Raw genomic sequence first — 19,289 nt, 5'->3', positions numbered from 1 at the left:
CCTACCAGGGGAAAGCCACAGCGGCCAGGTCTCTGGCACTGAGCCTGGCTCTGTGGCTCAGAAGGGAAGGGGGGAGAATAGGAGAGCGATAGTGATGAGATACAATGGTTAGGGGAACAGACAGGAGATTCTGTGGTCGCGAACGAGACTCCCGGATGGTATGTTGCCTCCCGGGTGCCAGGGTCAGGGATGTCTCTGATCGAGTCTACGGGATTCTTAAGGGGGAGAGGGAGCAGCCAGAAGTCATGGTACACATCGGTACCAATGACATAGCTAGGAAAAGGGATGAGGACCTGAAAAACGAATATAGGGAGTTAGGTTGGAAGCTAAAAGGCAGGACGAGCAGGATAGTAATCTCAGGATTGATACCAGTGCCACGTGCTAGTGAGGCTAGAAACAGAGAGCGTGTGCAGCTGAACACGTGGCTACAGAGCTGGTGTAGGAGGGAGGGCTTCAGATATGTGGATCATTGGGATACCTTCTGGGACCTGTACAAGAAGGACGGGTTGCATCTGAACTGAAGGGGCACCAATATCCTGGGTGGGAGGTTTGCTAGAGCTCTTCGGGAGGGTTTAAACTAGTTTGGCAGGGGGATGGGAACCGGAGCTACGGATCAGTGGATGGGGTAGCTGTTGAACAGGCAGATACAGAGTGCAGAGAGTCTGTGAGGAAGGTTAGACAGTTGACAGGGAAAAGTTGCAGCCAGTATTATGGGTTGAAGTGTGTCTATTTTAATGCAAGAAGTGTCAGGAATAAGGGTGATGAACTTAGAGCATGGATCAGTACTTGGAGCTACGATGTTGTGGCCATTACGGAGACTTGGATATCACAGGGGCAGGAATGGATGTTGGATGTTCCGGGGTTCAGATGTTTCAAAAGGAATAGGGAGGGAGGTAAAAGAGGTGGGGGAGTGGCATTGCTAATCAGGGATAGTATCACAGCTGCAGAAAGGGAGGTCGTCGAGGAGGGTTTGTCTACTGAGTCATTATGGGTGGAAGCCAGAAACAGGAAAGGAGCAGTCACTTTATTGGGAGTTTTCTATAGACCCCCCACTAGCAACAGAGACACGGAGGAACAGATTGGGAGGCAGATTTTGGAAAGGTGCAGAAGTAACAGGGTTGTTGCCATGGGTGACTTCAACTTCCCTAATTTTGATTGAAACCTCCTTAGTGCAAATAGTTTGGATGGAGCAGTGTTTGTCAGGTGTGTCCAGGAAGGTTTCCTGACTCAATATGTAGATAGGCCGACTAGAGGGGAGGCTATGTTGGATTTGGTGCTTGGCAACGGACCAGGCCAGGTGGCAGATCTCTCGGTGGGAGAGCATTTCGGTGATAGTGATCACAACTCCCTGACCTTTACTATAGTCATGGATAGGGACAGGAGCAGACGGGATGGGAAAATATTTAATTGGGGGAGGGGAAATTACAATGCTATTAGGCAGGAACTGGGGAGCATAAATTGGGAACAGATGTTCTCAGGGAAATGCACGACAGAAATGTGGAGGTTGTTTAGGAAGCACTTGCTGCGACTGCTGGATAGGTTTGTCCCGATGAGGCAAGGAAGGGATGGTAGAATTAGAACATTACAGCGCAGTACAGGCCCTTCGGCCCTCGATGTTGCGCCGACCTGTGAAACCATCTGACCTACACTATTCCATTTTCATCCATATGTCTATCCAATGAACACTTAAATGCCCTTAAAGTTGGCGAGTCTACTACTGTTGCAGGCAGGGCGTTCCACGCCCCTACTACTCTGAGTATGTCCCTCTGTACCCTACAACATCCTTCGGCACTATCCACAACTCCACCGACCTTCGTGTCATCCGCAAATTTACTAACCCACCCTTCTACACCCTCTTCCAGGTCATTTATAAAAATGACAAACAGCAGTGGCCCCAAAACAGATCCTTGCGGTACACCACTAGTAACTAAACTCCAGGATGAACATTTGCCATCAACCACCACCCTCTGTCTTCTTTCAGCTAGCCAATTTCTGATCCAAAGCTCTAAATCACCTACAACCCCATACTTCCGTATTTTCTGCAATAGCCTACCGTGGGGAACCTTATCAAACGCCTTACTGAAATCCATATACACCACATCCACTGCTTTACCCTCATCCACCTGTTTGGTCACCTTCTCGAAAAACTCAATAAGGTTTGTGAGGCACAACCTACCCTTCACAAAACCGTGCTGACTATCGCTAATGAACTTATTCTTTTCAAGATGATTATAAATCCTGTCTCTTATAACCTTTTCCAACATTTTACCCACAACCGAAGTAAGGCTCACAGGTCTATAATTACCAGGGCTGTCTCTACACCCCTTCTTGAACAAGGGGACAACATTTGCTATCCTCCAGTCTTCCGGCACTATTCCTGTCGACAATGACGACATAAAGATCAAGGACAAAGGCTCTGCAATCTCCTCCCTGGCTTCCCAGAGAATCCTAGGATAAATCCCATCTGGCCCAGGGGACTTATCTATTTTCACACTTTCCAAAATTGCTAACACCTCCTCCTTGTGAACCTCAATCCCATCTAGCCTAGTAGTCTATATCTCAGTATTCTCCTCGACAACATTTTCTTTCTCTACTGTAAATACTGACGAAAAATATTCATTTAACGCTTCCCCTATCTCCTCTGATTCCACACACAACTTCCCACTACTATCCTTGATTGGCCCTAATCTAACTCTAGTCATTCTTTTATTCCTGATATACCTATAGAAAGCCTTAGGGTTTTCCTTGATCCTATCCGCCAATGACTTCTCGTGTCCTCTCCTTGCTCTTCTTAGCTCTCCCTTTAGATCCTTCCTGGCTAGCTTATAACTCTCAAGCACCCTACCTGAGCCTTCACGTCTCATCCTAACATAAGCCGTCTTCTTCCTCTTGACAAGCACTTCAACTTCTTTAGTAAATGGAATAGTGTAGGTCAGATGGTTTCACAGGTCGGCGCAACATCGAGGGCCGAAGGGCCTGTACTGCGCTGTAATGTTCTAAACCACGGCTCCCTCGCTCGACAACTTCCTCCCTGCCTCACAGGTACATACTTATCAAGGACACGCAGTAGCTGCTCCTTGAATAAGCTCCACATTTCGATTGTGCCCATCCCCTGCAGTTTCCTTCCCCATCCTACGCATCCTAAATCTTGCCTAATCGCATCATAATTTCCTTTCCCCCAGCTATAATTCTTGCCCTGTGGTATATACCTGTCGCTGCCCATCGCTAAGGTAAACCTAACCGAATTGTGATCACTATCACCAAAGTGCTCACCTACATCTAAATCTAACACCTGGCCGGGTTCATTACCCAGTACCAAATCCAATGTGGCATCGCCCCTGGTTGGCCTGTCTACATACTGTGTCAGAAAACCCTCCTGCACACACTGGACAAAAACTGACCCATCTAAAGTACTCGAACTATCGTATTTCCAGTCAATATTTGGAAAGTTAAAGTCCCCCATAACAACTACCCTGTTACTCTCGCTCCTGTCGAGAATCATCTTCGCTATCCTTTCCTCTACATCTCTGGAACTATTCGGAGGTCTATCGAAGACTCCCAACAGGGTGACCTCTCCTCTCCTGTTTCTAACCTCGGCCCATACTACCTCAGTAGACGAGTCCTCAAACGTCCTTTCTGCCGCTGTAATACTCTCCTTGATTAACAATGCCACACCCCTCCCTCTTTTACCATCTTCTCTGTTCTTACTGAAACATCTAAATCCCGGAACCTGCAACATCCATTCCTGCCCCTGCTCTACCCATGTCTCCGAAATGGCCACAACATCGAGATCCCAGGTACCAACCCATGCTGCAAGCTCACCCACCTTATTCTGGATGCTCCTGGCGTTGAAGTAGACACACTTTAAACCAAGTTCTTGCTTGCCAGTGCCCTCTTGCGTCCTTGTAACCTTATCCCTGACCTCACTACTCTCAACATCCTGTACACTGGAACTACAATTTAGGTTCCCATTCCCCTGCTGAATTAGTTTAAAACCCCCCCGAAGAGCACTAGCAAATCTCCCCCCCAGGATATTGGTACCCCTCTGGTTCAGGTGAAGACCATCCTGTTTGTAGAGGTCCCACCTACCCCAGAAAGAGCCCCAATTATCCAGGAAACCAAAACCCTCCCTCCTACACAATCCCTGCAGCCACGTGTTCAACTCCTCTCTCTCCCTATTCCTCGCTTCGCTATCACGTGGCACGGGCAACAACCCAGAGATAACAGCTCTGTTTGTTATCGCTCTAAGCTTCCACCCTAGCTCCCTGAATTTCTGCCTTAAATCCCCATCTCTCTCCCTACCTATGTCGTTGGTGCCTATGTGGACCACGACTTGGGGCTGCTCCCCCTCCCCCTTAAGGATCCCAAAAACACGATCTGAGACATCACGAACCCTGGCACCTGGGAGGCAACACACCAACCGTGAGTCTCTCTCGTTCCCACAGAACCTCCTATCTGTTCCCCTAACTATGGAGTCCCCAATGACTAATGCTCTGCTCCTCTTCCCCCTTCCCTTCTGAGCAACAGGTACAGACTCTGTGCCAGAGACCTGTACCCCATTGCTTACCCCTGGTAAGTCGTCCCCCGCAACAGTATCCAAAACTGTATACCTGTTGTTGAGGGAAACGGCCACAGGGGATCCCTGCACTGCCTGCTGGTTCCCTCTCCTTCCCCTGACGGTAACCCATCTACCTACTTCTTTTACCTGAGGTGTGACTACCTCCCCATAACTCCTCTCAATAACCCCCTCCGCCTCCCGAATGATCCGAAGTTGCTCCAGCTCCAGTTCCCTAACGCGGTTCTCGAGGAGGTGGAGTTGGGTGCACTTCCCGCAGATGCAGTCAGCAGGGACACTCTTGGCGACCCTTACCTCCCACATTCTGCAGGAGGAGCATTCAACTGCCTTAACCTCCATTCCCACTATTCTAAATTCCCAACAAATCTACTGAAAAACCAAAAAAAAAAAGTCAAAACTTGTTAGCTTAGCAATCCGACGGACAGAACTTTTTAAATAAAAAGCTTACCTTATCAACACACCAGAGTCCTTTTTTTTGGTTAGAGGAGGAGGGTGGGTGGGAGACACTACACGTGTAGTGTCTCGGGTACAGCCACCGCCCAAATATATAGTTTTTTACTTACCCAGCAGTCCCCTGGTCCTCCGAAAACAAAAGGGAATTAACTTTTAACTTGCACTGAAACTGACCTCCCAGTTGCAAGTTCGCTCCGCACCTCCGCTTCTGTCAAAGCTGCTGCAACCAAAACTAAAAGAAAGTGATTTTAAACCGCCCAAATATATAGTTTTTTACTTACCCAGGTAGGGTGAAGGAACCTTGGATGACGAGATGTGGAACAGCTAGTCAAGAGGAAGAAGGAAGCTTACTTAAGGTTGAGGAAGCAAGGATCAGACAGGGCTCTTGAGGGTTACAAGGTAGCCAGGAAGGAACTGAAGAATGGACTTAGGAGAGCTAGAAGGGGACATGAAAAAGTCTTAGCGGGTAGGATTAAGGAAAATCCCAAGGCGTTCTACACTTTTGTGAGGAACAAGAGGATGGCCAGAGTGAGGGTAGGGTCGATCAGGGATAGTGGAGGGAACTTGTGCCTGGAGTCGGAGAAGTTAGGGGAGGTCCTAAATGAATACTTTGCTTCAGTATTCACTAGTGAGATGGACCTGGTTGTTTGTGAGGACAGCGTGAAACAGGCTGATATGCTCGAACAGGTTCATGTTAAGAAGGAGGATGTGCTGGAAATTTTGAAAGACACGAGGACAGATAAGTCCCCGGGGCCAGACGGGATATACCCAAGGATATTACGGGAAGCGAGGGAAGAGATTGCCACGCCTTTGCGTCCTCACTGTCCACTGGAGTAGTACCAGATGATTGGAGGGTGGCAAATGTTACTCCCTTGTTCAAGAAAGGGAATAGGGATAACCCTGGGAATTATAGACCAGTCAGTCTTACGTCGGTAGTGGGCAAATTATTGGAGAGGATTCTGAGAGACAGGATTTATGATTATTTGGAAAAGCATGGTTTGATTAGAGACAGTCAGCATGGCTTTGTGAGGGGCAGGTCATGCCTCACAAGCCTTATTGAATTCTTTGAGGATGTGACAAAACACGTTGATGAAGGAAGAGCAGTGGATGTGGTGTATATGGATTTTAGCAAGGTGTTTGATAAGGTTCCCCATGGTAGGCTCATTCAGAAAGTAAGGAGGTATGGGATACAGGGAAAGTTGGCTGTCTGGATACAGAATTGGCTGGCCCATAGAAGACAGAGGGTGGTAGTAGATGGAAAGTATTCAGCCTGGAGCTCGGTGACCAGTGGTGTTCTGCAGGGATCTGTTCTGGGACCTCTGCTCTTTGTGATTTTTATAAATGACTTGGATGAGGAAGTGGAAGGCTGGGTTAGCAAGTTTGCCGATGACACGAAGGTTGCTGGAGTTGTGGATAGTGTGGAAGGCTGTTGTAGGTTGCAACGGGACATTGACAGGATGCAGAGCTGGGCTGAGAAGTGGCAGATGGAGTTCAACCTGGAAAAGTGTGAAGTGATTCATTTTGGAAGGTTGAATTTGAATGCAGAATACAGGCTTAAAGACAGGATTCTTGGTAGTGTGGAGGAACAGAGGGATCTTGGGGTCCATGTCCATAGATCGCTCAAAGTTGCCACCCAAGTTGATAGGGTTGTTAAGAAGGCGTATGGCGTGTTGGCTTTCATTAACGGGGGATTGAGTTTAAGAGCCGCGAGGTTATGCTGCAGCTCTATAAAGCCCTGGTTAGACCACACTTGGAATATTGTGTTCAGTTCCGGTCGCCTCATTATAGGAAGGATGTGGAAGCTTTAGAGAGGGTGCAGAGGAGATTTACCAGGATGCTGCCTGGACTGGAGGGCATGTCTTAAGAAGAAAGGTTGAGGGAGCTAGGGCTTTTCTCATAGGAGCGAAGAAGGATGAGCGGTCACTTGATAGAGGGGTACAAGATGATGAGAGGCATAGATAGAGTGGCTAACCAGAGACTTTTTCCCAGGGTGGAAAGGGCTATCACCAGGGGGCATAATTTTAAGGTGATTGGAGGAAGGTTTCGGGGAGATGTCAGAGGTAGGTTCTTTACACAGAGAGTGGTGGGTGCGTGGAATGCACTGCCAGCGGTGGTGGTAGAAGCAGATACAATGGGGACATTTAAGCGACTCTTGGATAGGTACATGGATGATAGTAGAATGAAGGGTATGTTGGTAGTTTGATCCTAGAGTAGGTTAAAGGTTCGGCACAACATCGTGGGCCGAAGGGCCTGTACTGTGCTGTACTGTTCTATGATTGACAACCTATCCCTAGAAATGGACATAGAGAAAACAAGGAATGGAAGAGTCAAAGATGGACCATGTTGAAGGCAAGGGAAAGATGAAATTTTCTGGTTGAGCGAGAGCAGGAAGTGATACCAAGGCAGCCTTCAATGGACCAGCGAAAGAGTTGAGGGAGGGGATCAGATTGAGACTAAAACAAAACATTCCATATATCCCATAAAACGGCAGGCATAGCGAGGACTCATGCGTGTCCCATAGAAACACCTTTTTTGATTTGGAGGAAGTGCGTGGGGTTAAAGGAGAAGTTGTTCAACATAAGAATGAGTTCAGCCACCAGGCGGAAGAGGGTGGTGGTGGATGGTGACTGGTTGGGCATCCATTCAGGGAAGAAACAGAGAGCCCTTAGGCCATCCTGGTGCGATGGAGGTGTAGAGAGACTGAACAATGTGGAGCTACTTGCACTGGAATACCACTTGGTGACTCCATATATGTGGCACTGTGTGATCACTTATTCTACCAGCTAACTGCTGATAGTTTTTGAATACTGAAAGCACTCTGCTTTCCTCTGTGATCACAGGCTTATTGCACGTTGTTAAGTAACACTTCAGTTATTTTGGGCTCTCGTTCAGTTTTGTTGGCGGATAGTCACTGTTTTTATACTCATCAGGGTGAGGAGTGGAATGCTTTCCCGTTTCAGGCACCCAGTGTCAGCAGCAAGCAACCCCTGAGGTGCGGTGCAGTTAGTTACAGAGTAAAGCTCCACTCTGCTCCAACAATGTGTTTCAGCCCCAACCTCTCAAAAATGCTCCCTTCTGCAGCACTCTTATGTCTCCCACACCAGCAGTCCTGTGTCCTTTTTGAGGTTAGCAATTTAGTGTTGGCTTGCAGGCAACTTTGCAATAAGTACTGGTGCTCACAAGGAACATGAGATGAATTCATTTTTGGACCTTGGCATGAAAGTCTCCTCTGATTGGCATCAGTCTGGACTGGATTGATATCCCTGTGCCACAGGGATCAGTGCTGGGGCCTCAACTTTTTACAATTTATAAAAATGACTTAGATGAAGGGACCAAAGGTATGGTTGCTAAATTTGCTGATGACACAAAGATAGGTAGGAAAGTAACTTATGAAGAGGACATAAGGGGGCTACAAAGGGATATGAATTGAGTGGGCAAAGACCTGGCAAATGGAGTACAATGTGGGGAAGTGTAAAATTGTCCACTTTGGCAGGAAGAATAACAAAGAATCATATCTAAATGGTGAAAGATTGCAGAGCTCTGAGATGCAGTGAGACCTGGGTATCCCAGTGCATGAATTGCAACAGGTTAGTATGCAGGTACAGCACGTAATTAAGAAAGCTAATAGAATGTTATCGTTTATCGTGAGGGGAATTAAATACAAAAGTAGGGAGGTGATGCTTCAGCTATACAGGGCATTGGTGAGACCATATCTGGAGTACTGTGTACAGTACTGGTCTTATTTAAGGAAGGGTATAAATGCGTTGGAGGCAGTACAGAGGAGGTTTACTAGACTAATACCTGGAATGGACGGGTTGTCTTATGAGGAAAGGTTGGACAGGCTAGGCTTGTATCCACTGGAATTTAGAAGAGTAAGAGACGACTTGATTGAAATATATAAGATCCTGAGGGGTCTTGACAGGGTGGATGTGGAAAGGATGTTTCCCCATGTGGGAGAATCTAGAACTAGGGGTCACTGTTTAAAAATAAGGGGTCGCCCATTTAAGACAGATGAGGAGAAATTTTTTTGAGGGTCATGAGTCTTTGGAATTCTCTTCCTCAAAAGGCAGTGAATATTTTTATATTTTTTAAGGCAGAGGTAGATAGATTCTTCAAAAGCAAGGGTAGGTTATCGGGGGTAGGGGGAAATGTGGAGTAATCAGTTCAGTCATGAATTTATCGAATGGTGAAGCAGGCTCAAAGGGCCGAGTGACCTACTCCTACTCCTGCTCCTAATTCGTATGTTCCAGAAGTAAGGCATTCACTGTCCACCCTCAATCTGAGCTTTTGTCGCACCTTTTTAAAGTGTGTCTGAGCATTTATTTTGCTTTGGTATGAATTCTCGGTGTTTACATCCTAAGCGGCTAATAGATGATGCTCTTCCAGCAAATTGCTGAGCTGATTGCAACTTCCCCCATCCAAATATGTGACCGCCTCCCTTTAAAATCAACCTTTCCAGATCAGTTTTGCACCAGACAAGGCTGGGTGTGGGGTGATGGGTGGAGAACGAACTGCAGCTAGTCCTTCAAAATAAAGCTTGCTGACTGACTTTAACTTTCCACATTTAATGATGTAATGTGTTCTTGTGATATTTTGCAGTAAAGCAGCATTTTAATTTTTTTGTCTTTCAAACCTTATTTTTAAAGCAACCCTTGATGTGAAGAGGAACATTTTCGATCTTTGCACAGACACAAAGGACTGTTATCTGGCTGTGATAGAGGTAGGCCCAGGCTCTGGTCTAAAGTGTGCAGAACTTAATGCTCAAACTCTCTTCAGTTGGGGCGATATCATTTTTTACAATATATTTTCCCTGCTGAAGGAAGGACACCAGTTGTCCCCCAGAATCTTGCTGGGGGTTGTCATGTGATGAGTGTTGACAGATCATGGAGGACAGTGCAGCCAAGCATGACAACATTACATTTTCAGTAGTAGGGCACTAAATAGTAATTCAGGAACAGGCTCCCTGGCTAATTCTCCCGGCTCGAGAGTTACTAAGGCGAAGGTTACACTAAATCACCTGGGAACTCATCAGTGGCTTTGTCTTTGAGTTGGGTGGTTTGAAATGTGTTAGGATTTCTGTTATATGCTATCTGTTTGTAAGCACTAACTCATTACCTAACCAGACTTATTAACTGCTGTCCCTTTGGAAAAAGGGACTGCTCCAAACCATCTGTGTCCCATTTTCACCTCAGTGATGTTCCCTCCAATGTAGACATCTGCTTGTTTTCTTGTTTTTGCACAGTGAGGTGAGGAGCTTCACTGCTGGGTGTGACTTTTCTCATTTTGCACCTGTCATCAGCATCAGATATAGGCCCAGCAGGCGAAATATTTATAGACCAGATTAATTGCAAGGTAAAGCTCCTTCCGTTGCAATTTGTCTTTGCCCCAACCTGTTGAAGATAACCCTGTTCCCTCAACATTCTCCTGACAACTCTTCTGATCTGAGTGAAACTGGTATCAAAGACTAACCCAGAGTGCTTTGCATCTGCTATACATGTTGAAAATTATCGCCATCAGTCATAAGCTGGTTTAAGAAAATTTTTGTTCTTTGCAAGTCAGCCAGTCTCTGGGGATGATTCAGTTGGGTTCGAGGAAGTTCCAGTTTCTGCTCACTGTATGTGACCTCTTCTGGAACATGCATGTGATTGAACATCTGGGAAGGACAGAATTGGGGGATTCTCTGTTGGAATAGACGGCTGGCCTGCGCAGCCCAGAGTGGCATAAGAAGATTGGGCAAGTTGTAGTGAGTGATTTGGAATTGAAACTCATGCAGGCTCAGGAAAGGAGAGCAAAACAAAAGCAATTCTCATCCTTGTTTTCAAATCACTCTGGTCTTTCCCTTCCATATTTGTGTAACCTCCAGCTCTGGCCTTAGCGCATTCCTGCTTTCTTTTGCCCTACCAATGATGGCTGTATCTTCAGCCATCTAGGCCCTGAACTCTGGAATGCCCTCCCTACACCTCTCTACTCCCCTTCATCCTTTAAGAGGCTCCTTAAAACCTACCTCTTCATCCAAGCTTTTGGTCATCTGTCTTAACATCTTGTGTGTCTCAAGTCAGTTTTTGTTTGGTAACATTCCTGTGAAGTGTCTTGGGCTGTTTTAGCACAGTGAAAGTACTATATAAATTTAAGTTGTTGTAGTTAAAGCTGTCTTATTTAAAACCGTGCTTGTATTCCTGCACACCAGTGTTGTTGAATGATATTGTGTGATGCTGCCCGGTGTTTTAATGCTACACAATGTTTTGCAGAACCAAGGCAGCAGCATGGATGCCCTGTCAATGGACACTGTCTGCAGGTTGTATGAAGTGGGACGTCAGCGGCTTGCTGAGGAAGAAGATGAAGAGGAGGATCAGGTCTGTATTTAAATGTGCAAGAATCATTTTAGTCATGTCCGTGCAGTTTTTTTAATGGTACAGTTGTCAGCCGGTGCTACCCAGATGGTCTAAGGCTGCAGTCAAGAGTGAGCTGCTGCGAAAACCCTAAATTTTAACCTTTAACCTTCGACCCTGATGAGACATTAAGTTGTCCCGTCAGATGTGTGGGATGGTTGCAGCTTAACACCAGTCAGGGTTTTCATGTCTGAAATCTAACTGATCACTTTGATGATACAACCAAATCCAGTGGAGGGAAGGCTGAATGTTTTATTTCATCAGAGGAGACTGCCATCTGTAGGGATTTCTTTCCACGGATCCATGATTCTGCTGGTAGGGTATGGCAGCCCTTTTAAGCAGTGGAAGCACAGGGATTTAGCTCTTCCTCCCCATCCAAGCTGAGCAAGCCCCTGTGCAAGAGCAATCAGCCTGTTGACTGGCCTAAAAGAACAACCTTAAGGCCATTCAGGGGCTGATTAGGGGAACTTGCCGCACCGCTAGTCAAGCTGTTCCAGGACAGCTACAACACTGGCATCTACCCGGCAATGTGGAAAATTGCCCAGATATGTCCTGTACACAAAAAACAGGACAAGTCCAACTCGGCCAATTACCGCCCCATCAGTCTACTCTCAATCATAAGTGAAGTGATGGAAGGTGTCATCGACAGTGCTATCAAGCGATACTTTCTTAGCAATAACCTGCTCACCCATGCTCAGTTTGGGTTCCACCAGGACCACTCAGCTCCTGACCTCATTACAGCCTTGGTTCAAACATGGACAAAACTGTAGGTGAGATGAGAGTGACTGCCCTTGCCATCAAGGCAGTATTTGACCGAGTATGACATCAAGGAGCCCTAGCAATACTGAAGTCAATGGGAAGCGGGAAAAACTCTCCAGGTTGGAGTCATACGTAGCGCAAAGGAAGATGGTTGTGGTTGTTGGAGGTCAATCGTCTAAGCTCCAGGAAATTACTGCAGGAGTTCCTCAGGGTAGTGTCCTAGGCCCAACCATCTTCAGTTGCTTATCAATGACCTTCCCTCCGTCATAAGGTCAGAAGTGGGGATGTTTGCTGATGATTGCACAATGTTCAGCACCATTTGCAACTCCTCAGATACTGAAGCAGTCCATGTAGAAATGCAGCAAAACCTGGACAATATCCAGGCTTGGGTTGATAAGTGTCAAGTAACATTTGCGCCACACAAGTGTCAGGCAATGACAATCTCTAACAAGAGAGAATCTGACTGTCTCCCCTTGACATTCAATGGCATTACAATCGCTGAATCCCCCGCTATCCACACCCTAAGGGTTACCATTGACCAGAAACTGGAGTAGCTATATAAATACCGTGGCTACAAGAGCAGGTCAGAGGCTAGGAATCCTGCGGCGAGTAACTGACCACCTAACTCCCCAAAGCCTGTCCACCATCTACTAGGCACAGGTCAGGAGTGTGATGGAATATTCTCCACTTGCCTGGATGGGTGCAGCTCCAACAACACTCCGGAAGCTCAACACGATCCAGGGCAAAGCAGCCCGCTTGATTGGCACCCCATCCACAAACATTCCCTTCACCACTGACGCACAGTGGCAGCAGTGTGTACCATCTATAAGATGCAATGCACCAAGGCTCCTTAGACAGCACCTTCCAAACCCGCAACCTCTACCAGCTAGAAGGGGAAGGGCAGCAAATGCATGGGAACACCACCACCTGCAAGTTCCCCTCCAAGTCGCACACCATCCTGACTTGGAACTATATCGCCGTTCCTTCAGTGTTGCTGGGTCAAAGTCCTGGAACTCCCTTCCTAACAGCACTGTGGGTGTACCTACCTCACATGGACTGCAGCGGTTCAAGAAGGCAGCTCACCACCATCTTCTCCAGGGCAATTAGGGATGGGCAATAAATGCTGGCATAGCCAGCGACGCCCACATCCCATGAATGAATAAAAAAAAGCTCTCATTACAGTAATGTGGAGGGTTGTTCCAGTGCCAGACTCTCAGCTGAAATCTAAAAATGGCCAGTCCAGGATGCAGAGAATTCCCTGGAGCTGCCAGCGGTCGAGAGTTTAGTTGCTGGTAATGTGCTTTTTGCAGTGTGCCATGTTGGGGACCATAATTTTGTTGGGAAGAATAATGAGACCAGCAGCAGTGATAAAAACTTGTCTCCATTGAGTCTTTTCCCGCAGTGGTCTTTTAAATGTTGAGAGACTGCGGAATATAACTGCAAGACTTAGGCACAGGCTGGAGGTGATTGGATTCTTCGGTCAGTAGGCAAGCTTCCCTGCCCAGCATCAGCCCCTCAATTGGTGAACACCCTATGCAGTATTTTACGGAGCCATACGGACCAAACTGGCCCCAAGTTTGGTCACTGGTCTGTGTCAAGGTAGCTGATCTCAGCTGGGATACCAGCAGCGACGCTATAGCTGGCCTCACCACCCTTTGAGCTCGGGAAACGAAAGATCAGTCAGTGTTCTTACTCCTGATTACTATCAATGTCCGCTGCTCAAAAGGTTGAGTAGAGGATTGGGTCTGCTATGATGCCTACACATCCAAACAGCGTGCTGACGCAAACTCTCAGTTGTCACTTGGTTGAGGTAGCAAGGGGCCACTGGAGCCTGGGGAACCCATATCCCAGTGGGAGTCAGCACCTTCAGAAGAGGAGAGTCAAGCACAGTGACTTTACGTGCAAGGGGGTAGAACCTTGAAATTAGACCCAGGCTGTTCAGGGGTGGTGTCATCTTCACACAGAGTAGTGGAAATCCAACATTCTTTCTGCAAAAAAAACTTGTCAAGGCGACTGGGGGGGAGGGGTGGTGTTAATTGGAGTTTTCAAATCTAGGAGTTTTTTTTTTAATTATATATAGGTAAAGGTGTTAATGGTTACAGAACCAAGGCAGGTAGATGGAGTTAAGATACAGATCAGCCGGGATGTAATTGAATGGTGGAACAGGCTCAAGCAAGATGCTGAATGAACCCACCTCTGTTCTTAATGTTCCTAATATTTAGGGTTTTGCATATTTTGATGGAAGAAAGCAGTGCAGGGTATTGTACAAAATTAGTGATGCAGTTACTGTCACAGGAGGAAGAGGAAGAGGATGACGATGATGATGATGACGATGACGACGATTCTGAAGATGACCTGGATGACTTGGACACTGACCCACTGCTGGATGGGGAGGATGAAAATAACGGGAGCGAAGCAAATGCAGCCCAGGATGGAGAGCGTGACTTCACGCCATCTGACGAGGAGGAACTGGAAGCTCTACTGGGTAATGATGAAGATGCTGAGGAGGAAGAGGAGGAGGAGGAGGATGATGATTGGGAGGATGAAGATACAGACATTCTTGGAGATTGTAAGTCAGTCCCATTTGTATGTGCAATAGTCTCAAAAAAGGGCAGGACTGGGTACTAAATATTCTGGATACATGATGTTGGGCAGGATAGGGACAGAAAGACAGGAGGAAGGGTGGCAACATTGATTAAGAAGAATATTGCAATGCTGAAGAGAGGATGTACTGTAGGGGTCAAGGACAGAATCTGAGTGTTAAGAACCAATAGAGGTACCATTACCTTGTTGGGTATATTCTCTAGGTCAGAAGATACAGAGGAACAAATTTGCATGGAAATTAGAGAGCTGCAAGAACTATTGAGCAGTGATAATGGGAGACTTTAATTATCCTAATATAGACTTGGGTAATTATCCTCCAAGTATAAAGAGCAGAGAGGGAGAAGTGTTTTCAAAGCATGTTCAGGAGATTTTTCTGGGATAGTGTCAATAGGGGAGCATTTAGGGAACAGTGATCGTAGTATCATAAGGTTTAGGTTAGCTATAGAAAAGGGCAAGGAGCTATTGAGAGTAAAAATACTTAATTGGAGGAGTGCCAATTTTAGTGGGTTGAGAGTGGACCTGTGCAGGTAAATTTGAATGAAAAATGGGCAGGCAAAACTGTAATGAAACAACAGGCTAGCTTTAAGGAGGAAATGGTTTGGGTGTAGTTGAGGTACATTCCAGGAAGGGGAAAGGTAAGACAACCAAAACCAGAACTCCCTGGATGAAAAAATAGATCAGAAAAAGTATGTGAGAGACAGATGTTAGGATAATACAAGTGAGAACCATGCTGAATATAGAAAGTTCAGAGGGGAAGTGAAAAAGGAAATAAGAGGCAAAGAGAGAGAAGAGATTGGCAGCTAACAAAAGGTATTTAAAAAGTTTTCTATAGGCATATAAATAGGAAAAAGATAGTAAGAGGAGGAGTGGGACCAGTTAGGGACCAAAAAAGGATCTCTGCGTGGAGACTGAGGTGCCAAGGAATAAGATGCTACCAAAGTCGTAGTGAAAGAGGACATAGTTGAGATGCTGGATGGGCGAAAAATTAATAGAGAAGGTGTTAGAAAGGCTGGCTGTGCTTAAAGCTGATAAGTCACCAGGACTGGATGGGATGCATCCGAGGATGCTGTGGGAAGCAAGAGTGTAAATTGCAGAGGTACTGGCCATAATCTTCCAATCGTCCTTAGATATGGCAGTTGTGCCAGAGGACTGGAAAATTGCAAATGTTACACCCTTGATCAAAAAAGGGTACAAGGATAAACCCAACAACTACAGGCCAGTCAGTTTAACCTCCAGCAGTGGGGAAGCTTTAAGAAATTATGCAGGACAAAACTAATAGTCACTTGGATAAATGCAGATTAATTAAGGCAAGCCAGCAAGGATTTGTTAAAGACAAATCGTGTTTAACCATCATGATTGCCATTTTTGATGAGATAACAAGGTTAATGAGGGTAATATGATTGATGTGGTCTATATGCACTTCCAAAATGTGTTTGATAAAGTGCCACATAAGAGATTTGCAGCAAAGTTGAAGCCCTTCGAATTAAAGGAAAAGTGGCAGCATGGATGCCAAGTTGGTTGAGTGACTGGAAACAGAATAATGGTGAATGGTAGTTTCTCGGACTGGAGGAAGGTATACAGTGGGGTTTCCCAGGGGTTAGTGCTAGGACCCCTGCTTTTCTTGATGTATATTAATGACCTAGATTTGGGGGTAGAGGGCACAATTTCAAAATTTGCAGATGACACAAAACTTGGAAGTATTTTGAACTGTGAAGAGAATAGTGATGGACTTCGAGGACATTGACAGGCTGGTGGAATGGGCAGACGCGTGGTAATTAAATTTAATACCAAAAAATGTGCAGTGATATACTTTTGGTGGGAAGAATGAGGAGAGGCAATATAAAGGGGGTGTAGGAACAGGGACACCTGTGGGGGTGAGGGGGGGGATGGTGTGTGTGCACAAATTGTTGAAGATGGCTGAGCAGGTTGAGAAAGTGGTTAACTTGGCATGTAGGATCCTGGGTTTTATAAATAGAGACATAGATTGCAAAAACAAGGAAGTTATGATGAGCTGTTATAAAACACTGTTCCGGCACTGTACTTTAGGAAGGATGTCAAAGCTTTGAATGAGGGACTTCAGTTATATGGATAAATTGGAGAAGCCGGGGTGGTTGTTGGACAAAAGAAGGTTGCAATTGGATAGAGGTGTTCAAAATCATGATGGGTCTGGACAGGGTAGATAGAGAAGAATTGTTCCCAGCGGTGGAATGTTGAGAACCAGTGGATGCAGTTTGAAGGTGATTGGCAAAAGAACCAATGGTGACATGAGCAAAATCTTTTTTATGCAGCGGGTGGTTGGGATCTGGAATGCATTGCCTGAGAGTGTGGTGGAGGCAGATTCAATCGTGGCTTTTAAAAGGGAATTGGAAAAACATTTGAAGAGAAATAATTTGCAAGGCTGCAGGCAAAGGGTGGAGCAGTGGGACTAGCTAAATTGCTCTTGTAGAGAGCCAGCACCAACTTGATGGGCCGAAAGGCAGCCTCCTGTGCTGTAACCATTCTATGATTCTAGTTTAGATAATTCAAGCCGCTTCCCAAATACACTTTCTACTTTTTATGCCCAACATCTTACTTTGTAAGTTCCCTGTACGATGTCTTTCACGACTTCACCACGTTCCAAAGAGCTTTACAGCCAATTAAGTTCTTTGAAATGTAGTCACTGTTGTAATGTAGGGAAATGCAGCAGGCAATTTTCACATGGCAATCAGATAAATGACCAGATAATCTGTTTAATGGTTGAGGGATAAGTATTGGCCAGGCCACTTTTATGAAACTCTGTGCTCTTCATAATAATACATGAGATCTTTTACATGCAGCTGAGGGGACATATGGGGACCTCTGTTTAACTTCCCATCCAAACGATGGCACATCTGATAATGCAGCACTCCCTCAGTACTGCACTGCATATTTGGTCTGGATCATGTGCTGAAGTCTGTGCAGTGGGACTCCAACTTCTGAGATACGATTGAGCAATGGCTGACACCTATATCCCATAAGGCGTCGATGGGCAGCTGAATACATTGGCCTACTCCTGCTCCGATGTTCCTTTCAGCCCATCGACCCTGCTCCACCATTCAATTAAATCATGGCTGATCATTTACCTCAACACCGCTTTACCACACTATCCCCACATCCCTTGATGTTATTAGTATCCAGATATCTATTGATTTCTATCTTGAACATGCTCAGTGATTGAGCTTCCACAGCCTTGTGCGGTAGAGAATTCCAAAGATTCACCACCCTCTAAGTAAAGAAATTCCTCCTCATCTCATCTCAGGCCTATCCCTTATTCTGAGACTATGTCCCCTGGTTCTGGACTCACCAGCCACATCCTGTCTACATCCACCCTGAAAGAATTTAAGCTTCAATGAGATCCCCCCTCCGAAACCCTAGAGAATGCAGGCCCAGTTTCCTCAATGTCTCCTCATAAGACAATCCTGTCCAGCTTCCATCAGTGCCCTCCTAAAACCAACTGCCAGGAGGCCCTTGAGTATGAGGAGCACTTTCCTTGACTCTGTGGATGGGTTTAGGTTGGATGGTATTGGGTATCAGCAAATTGGTGGCACAAGCCCCTTGATTTGGTCCACTGACGCTCCAACATGCAATGCTGCCATCTGGACTTTGCTCTCCTAATCCCATTCCCATCAAACAGAAGTCTGTGCAGTTTCTAATATAAAATAAAAACAAAAAGTGCTGGAATTACTCAGCAGGTCTGGCCGCATCTTTGGAGAGAGAGAAGCAAAGTTAACCTGCTGAGTAATTCTAGCACTTTTTGTCTTTATTTCAGATTTCCAGCATCTGCAGTATTTTGTTCTGTGCAGTTTCTAGTTCTTGGAAACTTCTAGAGCAAGTATTTCAATCTAGCATCACATTCTATGGAGATTTAACACAGCTGCTCAATCTGATGTTTTTCCTGTTCTGAACTTTGTGCTCATCATGAGGGATACTAATGCTGTGGATTGCAGCATTTCAATTTAGGCACTTGCTGTCCATCATTTCAGGGTCAGGTACTGCCACTGACCAGATTCAGTGTGATCTCCTTTGGCTCTGCCCCTGCTTCACACCCCCTTCTCCCTGCACACAGATGTGACATTCCCATGCCAGACACCCTTTCTGATGCGTTTACCTGAGTTAGGAGGGCAGCTCTTGTCCTGTGACTCCATGCCTTGTAACTAGATGGAGGTTGCCCCAGTTATCATAAACCAGTCACAAATCCCGTCCTGTTCCTTTTTAAACTGTAGCCATTCTTCTAGTACACATATTAGTTGGTGAATTGCTTTGAGAGAGGGCAGGTATAGCCATGGCTATATAAATTTTCTCTTTCCCACCCAGTAATGTTTTCAGAACACCCTGTAATTGGCATATCCTAAATTATTAATGGGAAAATATTGAAGTGCAGAGGAAGTGAGAGGCTTTGGAGTGAAAGTCCACAGATCCCTGAAGGTAGCAGGATAGGTCTACAAGGTGGTTAAGAAGGCATATGGAATCCTTTCCTTTATTAGCCGAGG

General features: G+C 46.0%; 1 protein-coding gene across 7 annotated transcripts in view; it reads left to right on the top strand.

Moving 5' to 3' along the window:
- Positions 1–19,289, top strand: part of LOC137379967 (DDB1- and CUL4-associated factor 1-like) — a 134,291-nt gene that overhangs the window by 99,898 nt on the left and 15,104 nt on the right. For 5 of the 7 annotated variants that reach the window (XM_068051402.1, XM_068051398.1, XM_068051397.1 and 2 more), the window contains 3 exons: positions 9,676–9,749; positions 11,278–11,382; positions 14,473–14,746. In XM_068051402.1, the coding sequence (XP_067907503.1) occupies positions 9,676–9,749; positions 11,278–11,382; positions 14,473–14,746 (453 nt within the window). The remainder of the gene's footprint in view (positions 1–9,675; positions 9,750–11,277; positions 11,383–14,472; positions 14,747–19,289) is intronic. The other 2 variants (XM_068051404.1, XM_068051403.1) reach the window with 1 other exon arrangement.

Source organism: Heterodontus francisci, chromosome 19 (genome assembly GCF_036365525.1).
Source record: "Heterodontus francisci isolate sHetFra1 chromosome 19, sHetFra1.hap1, whole genome shotgun sequence".
Lineage (NCBI taxonomy): Eukaryota > Metazoa > Chordata > Chondrichthyes > Heterodontiformes > Heterodontidae > Heterodontus > Heterodontus francisci.
The sequence above is the reverse complement of the archived record's forward strand: the minus strand, read 5'-3'. Positions and strand labels throughout refer to the sequence as shown.